Source organism: Pseudoliparis swirei, chromosome 11 (assembly GCF_029220125.1).
Source record: "Pseudoliparis swirei isolate HS2019 ecotype Mariana Trench chromosome 11, NWPU_hadal_v1, whole genome shotgun sequence".
In the NCBI taxonomy this organism is placed as follows: domain Eukaryota; kingdom Metazoa; phylum Chordata; class Actinopteri; order Perciformes; family Liparidae; genus Pseudoliparis; species Pseudoliparis swirei.
The window spans coordinates 16654541-16670758 of NC_079398.1; the positions used below are offsets into that span (position 1 = coordinate 16654541).

Below are 16218 nucleotides of genomic sequence, written 5' to 3' on the forward strand. Positions count from 1 at the left end.
TTCATAATTTGATACATTTATTCCAATTTGCCCTTTATTTTTTGCCCTTTAGTCAAGGTTACGTTAATTTAAGCACACACACACGTACGTAGATGCTAAAAGACACACACACACTGCAGTGTGTTTACCTAGCCTCTGCTCTTGGTCATTCTTGTATAATCTTCTTTTAGCGAGGTCCAAAAACACGTAAACATGTTGGCCCTTGGTTGACCTTGAAGCCCTGCCCCCGTCCACACACACACACACACACACACATCTAATTAGGCCATGCATATGACTGTCATTAAAGAGCAGGTAATGAGAACACAGTAAAGTGTGCGATGGCGACGTCGTTACCTCGCAGTTAAAGAGGCAGTGACGTCACCTGATGGCATGATTGACACTCGCCTAAATTCAGAATAACTTTAGTCCTGGTTCAGGATAACTTTAGTCCTGGTTCAGGATAACTGTAGTCCTGGTTCAGGATAATTTTAGTCATGGTTCAGGATAACTTTAGTCCTGGTTCAGGATAACTGTAGTCCTGGTTCAGGATAATTTTAGTCATGGTTCAGGATAACTTTAGTCCTGGTTCAGGATAACTTTAGTCCTGATTCAGGATACGTTTAGTCCTGATTCAGGATAACTTTAGTCCTGGTTCAGGATAACTTTAGTCCTGATTCAGGATAACTTTAGTCCTGATTCAGGATAACTTTAGTCCTGGTTCAGGATAACTTTAGTCCTGATTCAGGATAAGTTTAGTCCTGGTTCAGGATAACTTTAGTCCTGGTTCAGGATAACTTTAGTCCTGATTCAGGATAACTTAAGTCATGGTTCAGGATAACTTAAGTCCTGGTTCAGGATAACTGTAGTCCTGGTTTAGGATAATTTTAGTCCTGGTTCAGGATAACTATAGTCCTGGTTCAGGATAACTTAAGTCCTGGTTCAGGATAACTTAAGTCCTGGCTGGTTAGTCTGGTTTGGCGGTGGCTCCCCCAGAGGACGGATGTGGTACTACAGCGTTCCACAGGAGCAACGAGCAGCTTGTTGTTCGCAGGTTTCACGGATCAAAGCTTTAAGTGCAGAAGGAGATTCACACAGATAATGAACGAACTGTTAATGTGCTGCGACCAACAGCTAATGGACGGACACACACACACACACACACACACAAAGCTAATGGCTGTCACTGTTGACTGATCACAGTGATCAGGCGCTGCAGCTCTAATTGCTACGAAACAATCTGAAAACAACCAGTCAGAAAGAGGAGGAGAAGGAAGAGTGGGATGAAGAGGAGGAGGAAGAATAGGGAAAATAGGAAGAGAGGTATGAAGAAGAGGAGGAAGAAGAGGAGGAGGGGGAGAGGGATGAAGAAGAGGAGGAGGAAGAAGAGGAGGAGGAGGTGGAGGTAACTACAGTTGCTCTGATAAATGGTCATTTTGGTTTGATGTATTTTCTGAGCTGCTCATGAACGCACCATGTACTCAGAATTAATCTTTAAGAAACAGATGTCCTTAAGTTTTACGGGATGACATTTGAACGCATCATGATGACGCTGTAATTCATTACCGACTCCCATTTCTCTAACTGTTTGTTCTTGAACGCACCACCATGTAACTGGATGTGGAGAGGCGGAGGATGAAGGATGAAGGCTCCTCTACATGTTGGTTTCCACACGGAATCTCTAATATCTGTCTTTTTTCTCCCTATTTTTCATTCCTCTCGGGTCTCTGGGTTTAGAAACATCCGTCAAGAAAGGGGGGATAGATATTTGTTCTGAGCGAATGCGACTATAATTAAAAACATTAAATAGAGATGTTTGTTGGAATCAGAAGAATTAAAGACACACACACACCGAACACACACACACAAACACACACACACAATTACATGTCTGTTGCGATGAGGGAGAGGGAGATTACATCTAATTAACTAAAGTCCAGCCAATTAACTATCAGCCAATGACAAGAGAGACACCAATCAGGACGGTGATTGGCAGCCAATACAAACGATGCAAAGAAATGTACAAAGGAAAACTGTGTGTGTGTGTGTCTGTGTGTCAACAGTCCAAAACAATCATGGACCAGACAGAACAACATTTGAGGATTGACATAAACAAACCTTGATGTCGTCCGGAGGGCACGGAGCCGTCCGATTGGCCGACGTGTCCGGCTGTGCCGCAAGGGGCTCGTGTGATTGGCCGGCGTAGAGGAGGCGGGCCTGGACGCAGCGGAGGGCGCGCAGCATCCAGCCGTGTTGGCGCCGGATCTGCCGCTGGAGCTGATCCCATTGGCTGGAGACCATGTGGAGGATCTCCTTCAGACCTGGAGGGAGAGGAAGAAAGAGAGAGGAGGGCCAGGAGATGGAGGGATGAAGGGAGAGGAAGAAAGAGAGAGGAGGGTCAGGAGATGGAGGGATGAAGGGAGAGGAAAAAAGAGAGAGGAGGATCAGCAGATGGAGGGAAGAACAGGGAGAGGGAGAAAGAGAGAGGAGGGTCAGGAGATGGAGGGATGAATGGGGGGAGAGGAAGAAACAGAGCGGAGGGCGAGGAGATGGAGGGATGAATGGGGGGAGAGGAAGAAACAGAGGAGGGTCAGGAGGGGGAACCGGTCTGGGCCGGACCGGTTGACAACGATCTTGTCTTATGTTTTTTCTTCATTTCGTGGCGACAGTGGCGGCCCCTGTGGACGGACACGGTAGTGCTCAACGTGTCGTCGTGCAGCGACTCGTATGACATGTTGTGAAGTTATTCTTCATTGTTCCTCAACGCAGGGCCAGCAACACGTCCATGTTGGCTCGTTACATTGCTCTCAATGAACTTCAGTCTTCAGGTTTTGGGTTAACGCTGATGAAGGAAACTTGTTGTTGTCTTTATTCTAACTGAAGCTTTGATGTGTTCGGTGTTGCTGCTGAAGGATGAACACGAGAACACAGACGCTCCACAGTGGGTCAGACATCTGGTTTGTCCGACATATTCAGAGGTCCCTGAACCTCCACGGGGCGTTCGCTGGAGACCCAATTAACAAAGAGAGTACGAAACTTATTTCTCTTCTATATATTCTCTCTCTCTCTCGCTCCGTCTTTCTGGCTGCAGAGATTTTGAAAAATATAAAACGTATTAATCATTTCTTTTTGGCCGTTGGCTTTTTCCCTTTCCCACATCTTCCTCTTCGTCTCGTTTTTGTCATCATCTCTCCGTCCGTCTCTCTCGGCTACATTAAAACCCAGCTTCCTCCCTGAAGGTCAATCTGTTCATCCGAATATTAATAATGAATGGAACGGAGTCGGGTCTCCGATGAGGGGCCACCTGTGTGTGTGTGTGTGTGTGTGTGTGTGTGTGTGTGTGTGTGTGAGGACGCACCTGATTGGTGGGAGGTGATGATGACGAGCAGTGCTCGGCCTTCCTCCATCACGCTCTCCTTCAGAGCGGCGTGAGCGTCCACGTCGAGCTTGAAGCTCTGAGAACACACAAAGATCAAAGTCACCGTGTCCCGGTGTTATTTTATTTAATGACATCAGAAGTGAAGAACGTTGAATCATGACATCACCGTTTAAGCCTCAACTTTCACCTCCAAATAAAAAGGGTTCTGGTCATGTGACAGCTGGTGTGACGACATTATAATGTTGTTATTATTATTATATCATATATATTATTACTGACAGGATGATTTATGAAGGTGAAGAAGAAGGAACACGACTCATCAGAAGAGTTGTGAACATATTCGTTCTCTCTCTCTCTGTCTCCATCCACTTCGTTCTCTCTCTCCCTTTCCACTTTGTTCTCTCTCTTTCTCTCTCTCTCTATCTCTCTTCCAACCTCTCTCTCTGCGTGAGGACGGAGGCTGCGAGCTGAAAGCGGTAATTTGTTTGGTTAACGTTGTTTGTTCCTCGTCAAAGTGATTATTGTTTAACGGAGTGTTTGCTGTGTGTGTACGGGGATGTTTGTGTGAGCGTCTGGTTTTTAACAAAGTGCAAAGTTTAAAATAAAGGTTTTCTAAAAATCCAAAAAATCTCTCTTCCTAAAATGAGAAACCTCGACCAGAGATCATCATCTAGTGAGCAGTAAAAACAGAAGATGAAATAAAAGAGAGAAAAAAACAGAGGAAATCTCTCTCTCTCTCCACTTTATTCTCTATGAGGAGAGAAGAGGAGTTTAAATAATAGGATATATATTTATATAAATATATATATATAAATATATATATAGAGATGGATGGATGATAAACCTAAGGAGTCTCAGAGCAGCCGGAGGCGCTGATGGAAAACACTGCAGTCAGATCTGTGAACGGCACTACAGCCTCAGTGTGTGTGCGTGTGTGAGAGTGAGTGTGTGTGTGTGCGTGTGTGTGTGTGTGTAAGCCTCAAGGTGCTCAGTCCTCAAGACTTAACCACTTCTGACATCCTGCTGTGCTGCCATGGGAAATGCTGCACACGCATATTCTCACACACACACACACACACTCACACAAACACACTCACACACTCACACACTCTGATCAGCCTGATCTCCAGACAGAAGCATTAAATATACTTCAGAGGAGATCTCAGCCGTCTGTCCCGTTAAATAAATAGAAGGAAATAAAACGAGCCGATATAAACTTCACCAGAACAAAGCAAAGGAGACAACACGGGATTCTATTGTCTTCTGACAACAATACCCCCCCCCCCCAACCCCCCCACACCCGCTGAGCCGGTTGAGGGAACGACAGGCGGCGACATCAGTCAGCATGAGACAAGGTCAGAGCACGCACACGCACACGAACAGGCACACACACACACACACACACACAAACACACAGATCAGAAGAGGCTGTAGTGCAGCTGTAAGTTTGGGATGAATTTTTATATATATATATATACAGTATATATAAATAAATCCTGCAAATTCAATTTTCTGTTGATTATTCTTTTGAAAAGTGATAAAAAATAAAATAATTTAACAAGTCTGTTTTAAGGTCTTTAAACTTCTTGTTCTGCCCAAAGATATTAAACGTATACAACGACACATAAACATAAATCATATGAGTAATCAGCATCATTAATAAATGGGAAACCGATTGTTCATTTAACTTTTAAGTTCTTAATTATTTTACTGTTCATTATTATTTCTGCTACGATTTATGCTGTTTATTAATTGTAATTACTCATTTAAGATACAATATATAAGTATAGGTATTTGTTGTTTGAGAAGAATTAGTTTTGTAAAAAGTTTTTATGAAGTTACAACTGATGATAATAATATTCATAAATATCTATAAAACATTTGAGAGATAATTCAAATGTTCCTCATGGTGAATAAAAACTTTGTTAAACATTTATAAACTTTAATTACGTACAGTTTATACTTTTCTATGTTAACAATTAGTTTATAAATCATCTACAAACATAATCTAAATATTTAATACTTTATTCATGTTTAATAATTGGTTACAATTTAATGTGCAGATATGTTATACAAAGCATTTGGTAATAAGTAAAAATAGTAATAACAAATATTAATATCAGCTATTATACAATAATGCACACACATATTCTCACGCACACACGCACACACACACACACACACACACACACACACTCTCTGATCAGCCTGATCTCCAGACAGAAGCATTAAATATACTTCAGAGGAGATCTCAGCCGTCTGTCCCGTTAAATAAATAGAAGGAAATAAAACGAGCCAATATAAACTTCACCAGAACAAAGCAAAGGAGACAACACGGGATTCTATTGTTTTCTGACAACAATACCCCCCCCAACCCCCCCACACCCGTTGACTAATTTTATAATACACAAACTAATGAAGAAGAAATATAATAATATATTATAATAATTATAATGAATTAATAATATATCATAATTATAGTAATTATATATTATAATAAGTATAATGAATCGATAATATCTTATAATTATAATAATTATATTTTATAATAATTAGAATTAATGAACAATATATCATAATAATTAGATTCTAAATAATAAAAATTAGTAAACATTGTTAAAATATCGTTGCTTCCTCTAACTTTAAACTAACAATAACTCAAGTTAAATTCTGTGTAATTAAGCAGCGTGAGGGACTCAAACCCCCGGCCCCCCCAGACACAGCTCCTCACATATTACAGTTCACAGATAAAAAATAAAATATGACTTCCAGAAGCAGAGCCATCGTCCATATCTCTCTCTCCCGAAAACAACCCACCGCACGTCGTTATCGTCCGAATAAACACGGCCGCGTTCAAAACCTCGTAAATTACTTCAAATCTCACGACGATGGAGCGACGCTCGACTCGGAGAACCGAATAATGTTCCAGATAAGCTGCTGGAAATACTTCTAATAAACATAAAGTACATTTATCAGCGCCGCTAAGAACACAGCGTAACCGAGTGGGGGGGGGGGGGGGGGCGTTAGTTCGGGGTGAATGAGCCGGGCGATCGAGGAGAGAGAGATCGTATTTCAGACGTCTTATTCCACTTCCTGCCATTTAATATACGGAGACCAGAGAATCGTTGAGAGCGTTCGGCAATCAATCACAGGCGGCGGGACTAAGAGGGGGCGGGGCTAAGAGACCCAAAGAGCTTTTTAAGGCAAAGAGGTGTAATGTTCTGCGATGGCCAAGTCAACCACCTGACCTGAAGCCAATGGAGCTGCATTTCACTTGCTGAAGACCAAACTGAAGGGACGATGGCCCAAGAAGCTTCAGGAAGTGAAGACGGTGGCAGTCGAGGCCTGCAGAGCGTCACCAGGGATGAACCCAGCGCCTGGTGACGTCTCTGGTTCCAGACTTCAGGCTGTCATTGACTGCAGAGGATTTCCAACCAAGTATTAAAATGGACAATTACAATGATGATGATGTCAGTTTGTCCAATTACTTTTGGTCCCTTATAAAGGAGGGTCCACGTATAAAATGTGTTGTAACTCCTACCAGGGGCGGCTTGTCCATAAGGGCGATTGGGGCGACGCACTGCCTCGGGGGAAAAGAAAAAGAAAAAAAGAAAAGAAAAAAGTCGCATTCTACCACTAGACGTCTGCTCTGCCTCTGTATGTCATTGTCCAATCAGGTAACAGTCATTCAGTCAGCCTAAAGTCGTGCTTCAAATGGCCCCGCCTCTTCTGGGGCGATTTTGGGCGAAATGAAAATCGCCCCAGACCTCTCCCACTGACTCCAATGTTAAACCCATTTTTTTCACAAAACAGAGCTCTCAATGCATTCTCTATGGCTTCCGGGAGGAGTCGCCCCTCCAGGTCTTGTCATAATTAATCGGCGTAAAAGCGTCTCAGTCGTCATACAGCTTCGACAGAGGCGTATTCAGTCGGCCAGTGCTCAGGGCAACAGCAGCGATTCAATTCTTTCTTTGAAAGAGACTCCTTCGGTCGGCGTAACATTGAAGACACATCGGCAACAATAGAAGTAGGACCTCCTAGACCAGTGGTCGCCAACACGTCGATCGGTCGACCTCGGAGACGTTCCCTGTCGCTCTCCAAAATAAAATGAAAATAAAATCAGAAACACATTGTTCCTCATTCTCGAACATTTTCTGAGGTGTCTTCTGAAACGTTTTCTTCCTGACTGGAAGATGGACGTCAGAAAAGATCTCCGCCTGATGTTAAAGAACGCCTGTAAACGGGTTCTCTGACAGCCGTGTTGTCAGCTGTGCTCCTTGAAAGAGGAACATAGGACTACAGGTGAGGCGCAGGGGAAATGCAGAAAGACCTTTATTGACAACTCCACATATTACACACGGTCAAAGTACACCGACATAAAACTAAGTCATGAATAAATAAATGTTGAAATGCCTGTACCTTAATGTAAATGTTTACGTTACGGTATTTACAAGTTGTGCCTGCGCATGCGCGACAGCCGAGATTCTTGGCGACTTGCCAGGTCTTACCTCCGTGAGTTTGGCTTTTCTGCTGTTGCCCTTCAAAACAAAAGCTCAACATTTAGCTTTTTCTTGTCTGGTGGAGCAATCTGGTTTTCTTGAAAGTGATTGCAATTGTATTTCTTCTATTATTTGAAAAAGCACAGATGCAGGAATCACAAATGGGGATCTCATATTTATTATTATTATAATTATTTAAATCTTGTTGAAAAAAATCACCAAATCAAAGACCAGGAGCTGGATTACTGACAGACAGCTCACAGACGGCCTCAGACTGTCTGTCTGCTTATGAACTAACTACAAGCTCACAGACAGAGTTCAGTCACAGCCGTCACACTGACTGGAGTCACATGACTTGATGGCATTGTGAGAAAGCTACACATAGACAGCTGTCTGAAGGTCTGTGGTTTTGGGAGGGTTAATCATTATCAAAAAAATTGCCCCCCCTGAGAATTTTTTCAGGAGCCGCCACTGACTCCTACACCGTTCACCTGATGTGGACGTAAAGACCCTCAAATGAAAGCAGAACGTCTGCTCTTAAAGCTCATCCTGATCGTTTCATTCAAAATCCATTGTGGTGGTGTTCAGAGCCCAAAGGATGGAAACTGTGTCAATGTCCAAATATTGATGGTCCTGACTATGTATATATATATATATATATATATATATGTATACATATGTATGTATATGTATACACATACATATATATATATACATATATATTAGTGCTGTGAAAAATAACGCGTTATGATTAAATTACAGGATTAATTAGTTAATTTTTTTAACGCATTTAACGCATGCGCAGAATGAGCTTCCAATCCGTCTGTTGTTGGTCGTCTCTAACCAGCAGCGTGTCATTCTGTCTCTACGTGTCGCGTTAACACGACTCCGATCTCCGTCTCGCGCGCCGCAGAGCTCGGATGCCGGCGTGTGCGCGCATATTGGGACGAAAAAAAGTCACTTGCCCTAATATATATATACATATATATACACACATATGAAGGGCACATGATCACCTTTAATTAAAGAAATTGAAGAAAAATATCCCGTGCTTTTATTTTGAAGGTTTCAAATTAAATGGCTTTATGTTATAATATTAGAGAAAGGTTCTTATGTACCATAGCTCTACACTCAAATAAACAATAATCTAATGCAAAGAGAGTTATTACCTTCGCATTGAAAATGCGGAAGGTTATGTTTTGATCGCCGTGTATTTATTTATTTATTTATTTGTATGCGTGTTATTCGCATAACAAAAAAAGTTTTAAACCGAATCGCATGAAATTTGGTGGGATGATTGGTTATTATCCGGGGACCATTTGATTAGATTTTGGGATCAATCGGGTCAAAGGTCAAGGTCATGGATAGGTCAACATCTTCTTTTTACCATAGCACGGTCAATTTTTATCCAATTGGCATGCAACTAATGCCAACATGTTCATAACTCAATGCCCAATCTTGTGATATGCAAAGGTATGCGCTCTATCGAGTGCCAATTCTAGTTTAATATGTTAAATAATTAAATTAAAACTGTGTCTAACTATCACTAGTGTTGTATAAATAGTTAAAGTTATAAAGAGGGCCGTCCTGCAACCGCAGGGTTGTGGGTTCGATCCCCGCTCTCCCCATTAGTTGCAAGTCGAAGTGTCCTTGAGCAAGGCACTGAACCCCAGTTGTTTTGCTTCCACGCTTTCACCGCAGCCCACTGCTCCTTAATAACCAAGGATGGGTAATATGCAGAGACTAATTTAAAAGTGTATATTCTTAAATAGTTTTAAACTCAAACTGTTGAATGGTGAAAGAAACAGGTGGATGTATTTTTCTCAACAGCTGTGTCCTGTGGCCTCAAACGTTCCAACTCCCTGCACACACAAAGACACACACAGACACACACAAATAGGCACACACACACACATACACACACCCACAAACAGGCACACACACACACATACACACAGGCACACACACAGAAACAGACACACACACACACGCACACTTCAAAGCCCAGTGATCAGATTACCTGTATTAACATATTAGCCCGCAGCGCTTCAGAAACCACCTAATATCATTTAGCTTCTTAGCATTAGCATATTAGCGAGGGCGCTAAGATACGGAACGATGACATTGAGGTTTGACATTGAGAGTATGTGTGTGTGTGTGTGTGTGTGTGTGTCGAGCTGTGCTGAACAGAGGCTCTCTCTCACACACACACACACACAGCAGATCGGGTTGATGAGACATGATCTGATCAAAGAGTCTTTGTAATAATGATGATCAAATTGTCTCCGTTCAGAGAGAAACTATACGGCTGTATCCCTCCGAGAGGTGTGAGTGTGTGTGTGTGTGTGTGTCTGAGTGTGTGTGTGTGTGTCCTCGCCCTCTCCTCTCTTTGCTTTCCCTCTCTCGATTTTCCTGCTTACACCTTTTATATGAAGCAATAAAACGACTCTCTCTTTCCCCCATCCCTTCTCGCAGTGCATCCCTCTCTTTTTCTCCCTCTTTTCCACCAAAATGACTTCTTCAATCTCTCCGTTACTCTCTCTCCCTTCCTCCCTCCTTTTATCTACCATCCTCTCCGTTATTCCGTCGTTCTTGTCAACTTCTATCCCTCGTCTATTCTCCCCCCAACATGTTTCTTCCTCTCTCATTCTTCTTCTTCTTCTTCTTCTTCTTCTCCTCCCCCTTCTCCATTTTCTTCACCTTCTTCTTCTTCTTCTTCTCCCTTCTTCTTCTTCGTCTCCTCCCCCCTTCTCCCTTTTCTTCACCTTCTTCTTCTCCATCTCCTCCTTTTCATTCTCATCCATCTTCTCCTTCTCCTCCTACTCCTCCACATTCTCCTCCTTCTTCTTCTCTTATCCTTCTCATTATTCTCCTTCTTCTCCACCTCCTTCTCCTTCTTATTTTCCTCCTTCTTCTTCTCTTCTCCTTCTGGCTCAGGGAACACAACATATGTCTGGGGTTTTTATTGTGAAAGGGTAACAACTGAAGAACCTGCGCTGCCTTTGTCAAGGTGGAACTGGAGCAATAAAGTGTGTTTCCATCTGAAAGAAATATCCTGACGCACAACCTCCATCCCCCTGCTGGAGGACCGGAGAACAAAAAACCCAAATCTGAAACGTTGTTGAAGGGATTAAAGTGAAGTGAGTAATCCTCCAACGGGCCGGGACCAGACCGGTACCAGCCTGGACCCACAGTGAGCTGGTCCCCCACCACAGAAGAAGAGATTCTGCTCGTGTTAGACGTTCAGAGGGTTTCCACACATGATCTGCATTTCCAGATTCAGTCAGTTTGGTGTGAGAGGTAGTTGTTGACCCCCCCTCCTCGCTCCCTCTTTATCCCCCCCCCCTCCCCTCATGTTGCCACCACTAGTGTGTTGCTGCTGGTAATGGGATTCAAAGGCCTGGATCGCCCATCAGACCCAATCAATAGGCCTTTCATTGGCCGCCATCTCTCAGCGCCTTACAAAGAGCAGCCTCTGTGTGTGCGTGTGTGTGTGTGTGTGTGTTTGCATCCTCTCGCCTCACTGATCTCCCCGGGGTTCCGGAAAGACCTGTGCTTATTCGCTCCACGCGCCCTAAAACACACATATCGACACACACACACACACACCAGCTGGACCAAATATTCAATTGGGAGAGAGCAGCTCCACTGCTGCCCTGAAGCTGTGTGTGTTTGCGTTTGTGTGTTGGTGTGTGTGTGTGTGTGTGTGTGCGTGTGCAAGAGAAAGCAATATAGAGAGAAAGAGTAACAGGGTGTGTGAGAGGAATAAAGAAAAGAAGAGATAAGAGAGTGAAACAAAGAGCAACATTGTTTCTTAAAAATGACTTTGGTCTACTTTGCATAACTAAAGAGATTAAAGGAGATGTTGTTGTTGTTGTTGTTGTCAATACATGTCAAGAAAACACCAGAAGCAGCAAGGAATGTATCACTGAGCTCTGTTTTTATCATTAAAACACATCAATGAGCCTCACTGTTGGTCCTTCATCATCATCATCATCATCATCACACTGCAGTTAGTCTGGAGATTAATCCTCCGCAGAAAGTAGTCCCACACAAAGTAACTATTTTTAGTCTGTTTGATTTAACTACAATGACCCGTCTTTATTTTATTTTATTCTTGCAAAGCTGCTGCAAAATATCTTCTTTTTGTTGATATATGAAACATTAATGAGCAACTTCTTTGATAATAAAGTAATTTTTTAAAGCTAAAATATTCTTTGGTTTCTATTCTGAAGTTTTTATTCGTCATAGACCTGTCGATCACCCTGAAGCCCCACCCCTAAAGCATCCCCGCTTTATGGTGCATTTGACTCTAATAACTTCAGTGTTTTATTCTTCTTTTGGTCTTAAACATGTCAAACTTCCTAAAATGAGAAACCTCGACCAGAGATCATCATCTAGTGAGCAGTAAAAAATAGAGGATGAAATAAAAGAGAAAAAAGACAAAGAGGAAACATCTCTCTCTCTCTTGTAATCAACCAAGAACACACACACACACACACAGAGACCCTAATAACTACAAAGTGTGAGTGTGACTATCGACGCAGACACACACACGCGGCTCCGGTTCAGAGTCCCGTTAGCGATGCCTCTTCATCCTCTTTTTGTTTTATTTAACGAGATGCGGCCAATTAACAGCCGCGGATTCTAATTGAAGCTAACCGCCGGTAACGCTAGCACTGCTGGCACGCACAACAAAGTCAACACGTGTAAACAAACCGACAAACAAACACACAGCGGAAATAAATATTTAGATGAGACAACTTGGTGTGTGTGCGTGCGTGTGTGTGTTATGCTGTTCTTCAGGGACGGATATGGAGATGCTGATTTGGAAATCTGTCTAGGAACATGCAAATATATGCAAATAGTAACTGTGTATGTGTGTGTGTGTGTGTGTGTGTGTGTGTGTAAAACACATGCCTACTGTTGTGCATATACATATGTTTGCATTTGTACGCTTCTATGCAAATACAATCTTGTTTGTCTTACTGTGTGTGTATGTGTGTGTTTGTGTGTGCACACTCAGAATCAGTTGTTTTTTAAAATTCATACGTGATGTCTGTGTGTGTGTGTCTGTGTGTGTGTGTGTCTGTGAGTGTGTGTCTGTGAGTGTGTGTGTGTGTGTGTTGGTGTGTGAAGCCCATATGTTTGCCATAAAGAGAGTGAGTAATCGCCAAAGTGCTTCTTGTCTGCGTTTGTGTGTGTGCATTTGTGTGTGGTGTGTGTGTATGTGTGTGTGTGTGTGAGGCAGCACTCACTGTTCTATAGGCGCTCGGTCTTTTAAAGGACGTGTGTGTGAATTAGAGGAACACGGGGCGGTTATTTGATTATTTTTCTATTTTAGGAGAATAAAACAAATGGAAGACGGAGAGATAAATAATGGAGGGAAAAAAGAAAAGAGACAGAGGAGAGCAGATGGTGAGAAAATAACAAACATAAAATGGCAGCAGAGAGAGAGAGAGAGAGAGAAAAGGCAGAGCAGCAGGAGGAGGAGGAGAAAGAGAGGAAAACAAATTGGAACAAAAGAAGAGAAATCAGGATGAAAGCGCTGAAGATGAAATGGGAGTCAGTCTGTGTTCCCATCATCTTCATCACCACCACCTTCCTCACCATCAACACCACCATCTTCATCACCACCATCATCATCACCATCATCTTCATCATCACCATCACTACCATCTTCATCACCATCATCTTCAACACCACCAACATTATCTTCATCCTCACCACCATCATCAATATCTTCATCACCATCACCACCGTCATCTTCAACACCACCACCATCATCATCATCACCATCATCTTCATCACCACCATCATCAGCATCTTCATCATCTTCATGACCACCACCATCATCATCACCATCTTCATCACCACCATCTTCATCATCTTCATCACTTTAGTAAGATTGATTGAAGGTGTTTTTAAACCATTCACTTCCTTCAGGAGTAAACTGGTGGAGATTCTGTTTTAAATAAAGAGTCAACGTTCAAACACATGAGTGAGTTTGTGTGTGTGTGTGTGTGTGTGTGTGTGTGAGAGGCACATCCATATGCATGAATGCAAATACGTGTTCCTACAAGCGAGTGTGTAGTGTGTGTGTGTGTGTGGTTGTCCACTGACATCTCAATGTATAAGAGCGTTGACAGTGTGTGTGCGTGTGTGTTCTTGTATGTATATCCTTGTGAGGACGAACAGGTCTTTAAAAGGCCCGCTCGAGGGATGAGACTCGTTCTTAAGGTTGAGGGACAAATAAGGAGTTGTTTTATGTTAAAGAGGGATAACTGTGTGTGTGTGTGTGTGTGTGTGTGTGTTCTCACCAGGTGTGTGTCCAGGTACGCCCTAAGGCTGTCCAGCTCCTGTCTGGGCTGCGTCCAGTTGTCTGTGCTGTCCAATGCCTGCTGCAGCCACGAGATGAACCCGTCCAACTGCTGCACGAAACACTGGGGGGGGAGGGGGGGGGGAATTTAGTCAGGTGATTTAAAATAAATAATAAAAGAAGAACAGATCACAGGACACACAATCACACTGCAGAGGATGGAGAGAACGAGGAGGAGGAGGAGCTGAAAGAAATCCAACAGGTTATAATAATAATAATATTGAATAGGAGAGAAAGCAACAGATGATGAGAGGATGACGGAGAGGAGGGGAGATAATGATAAGTGGATGAAGGAGAGGAGATGATGAGAAAAAAAAAGAAGAGTAGAGAAGAAGATGATAAGGAGATGATGATAAGAGGACGAAGGAGAGGAGATGATAGGAGGAGAAGAAAAAGGAGAAGAGGAGAAGATGATGAGGATGAAGGAGAGGAGATAATGATGAGAGGATGATGAGAGGAGAGGATGATAAGGATGAGGATGATGATGAGAGGATGAAGGAGATGAGACGATGATGATGAGAGGATGAAGGAGAGGATGATGATGATGATGATGATGATGAGAGGATGAAGAGAGAGAAGCTGGACGGTGTTTCCGTGCTTCAGAGCTGGACGCAGGACGTAACAGGTGAAACACGTGAGGATGAACAGAGGCACAATGGGAAAAAAGAAAGATAGAGCCGGATATAGAAGGGATGGAATAAAGGTGGACGGTGACGAAGCAGAAACACAAACAAAGAGAGAGAGAGAGAAAGAGAGAGAAAGGGGCAGAATAAAAAGAAAATAAACTGAAAAACAGACTGAAAAGAAAACAGAAGTTGTTTATTGTGAGTAAGTTTGCACAAACAAATAATCAGTGACAATAAAGCCAGAGCAACGACTTTATTTACAAAAACACCCCAAAGAAAAGAGAGGGAACGGTAAGGTGGGAAGAGAAGAAAGAGGACAAGATGAGAACGAGTTTAAGACGGAAAGGAAAGAAGAAAGAGATGCAAGAAAGAGATAAAGAGTTAAACATGTGTCTCCATCACAGAGATTACCCTTCAATAGATCAGACAGAAGAAGAAGAGAAAGGAAGAAGAAGAACAAGAAGAAGAACAAGAACCAGAACAAGAAGAAGAAGAAGAAGAAGAAGAAGAAGAAGAAGAAGAAGAACAAGAACCAGAACAAGAAGAAGAAGAAGAAGAAGAAGAAGAAGAGGTGGACAGCTACTGCCCCCTGCTGGTGGAGGCGAGCGCTGCATGAACTCAGGAATGTGACTTCAGTGAAAGATGAAACGTTTCGTTGTGAACGAGCCGATTGAAGAATCAGTGAAGACGAGGAGGAGCCGCGTGAAACAGCCTCTGATCAAAGTATTGATCCGAGCCTTTGAATCCACTTCACTCCTGAAAAGGAGCGGAGGAGACGGCTTAGAGGAGGAGGAGGAGGAGGAGGAGGAGGGAGAGTTTAAACCGTAACTGGTGACAGGAAGAAGACATGAGAAATGTAAAGGATGAAAACAGAGAGATTAAAAACAGAGAGATTAATACGTCATCCAGGGGATCGTTGTGCGGCTGCTTGTTTGTTGTTTGTGTGTTTGTTGTTTTTGTGCGTTCTTCTGGTTAAACACTCAAAAGAAACTGTGTGTCTTGGTTTTTGTTTCCTTGGTTAGAAAACCACCCACGACTGCAAATGACCCTCAAATCAGGCAGGAGAGGGGGAGTGTAGGAGGAAGAGGAGGAGAGGGGGAGTGAAGGAGGAAGAGGAGGAGGAGAGGGGGAGTGAAGGAGGAAGAGAGGGGGGGAGTGTTGGTGTAGGAGGAAAAGGAGGAGAGGGAGAGTGTAGGAAGAAAAGCAGGAGAGGGGGAGTGGAGGAGGAAGAGGGAGAGGGGGAGTAGAGGAGGAAGCGGGGGAGTGAAGGAGGAAGAGAGAGGGGGAATAGAGGAGGAAGAAGGGGGAGTGAAGGAGGAAGAGAGAGGGGGAGTAGAGAAGGAAGAGGGGGAGTGA

The 16218-nt window shown here is 43.1% G+C and overlaps 1 protein-coding gene across 1 annotated transcript in view; it reads right to left on the bottom strand.

The window, feature by feature from the left end:
* akap6 (A kinase (PRKA) anchor protein 6) overlaps nt 1-16218 on the bottom strand; it is a 131157-nt gene that overhangs the window by 86489 nt on the left and 28450 nt on the right. The window contains exons 10-12 of the mRNA XM_056426506.1: nt 14178-14300; nt 3338-3434; nt 2098-2300 (exon numbers count right to left, since the gene is read on the bottom strand). Coding sequence (XP_056282481.1) covers nt 2098-2300; nt 3338-3434; nt 14178-14300 — 423 coding nt within the window. The remainder of the gene's footprint in view (nt 1-2097; nt 2301-3337; nt 3435-14177; nt 14301-16218) is intronic.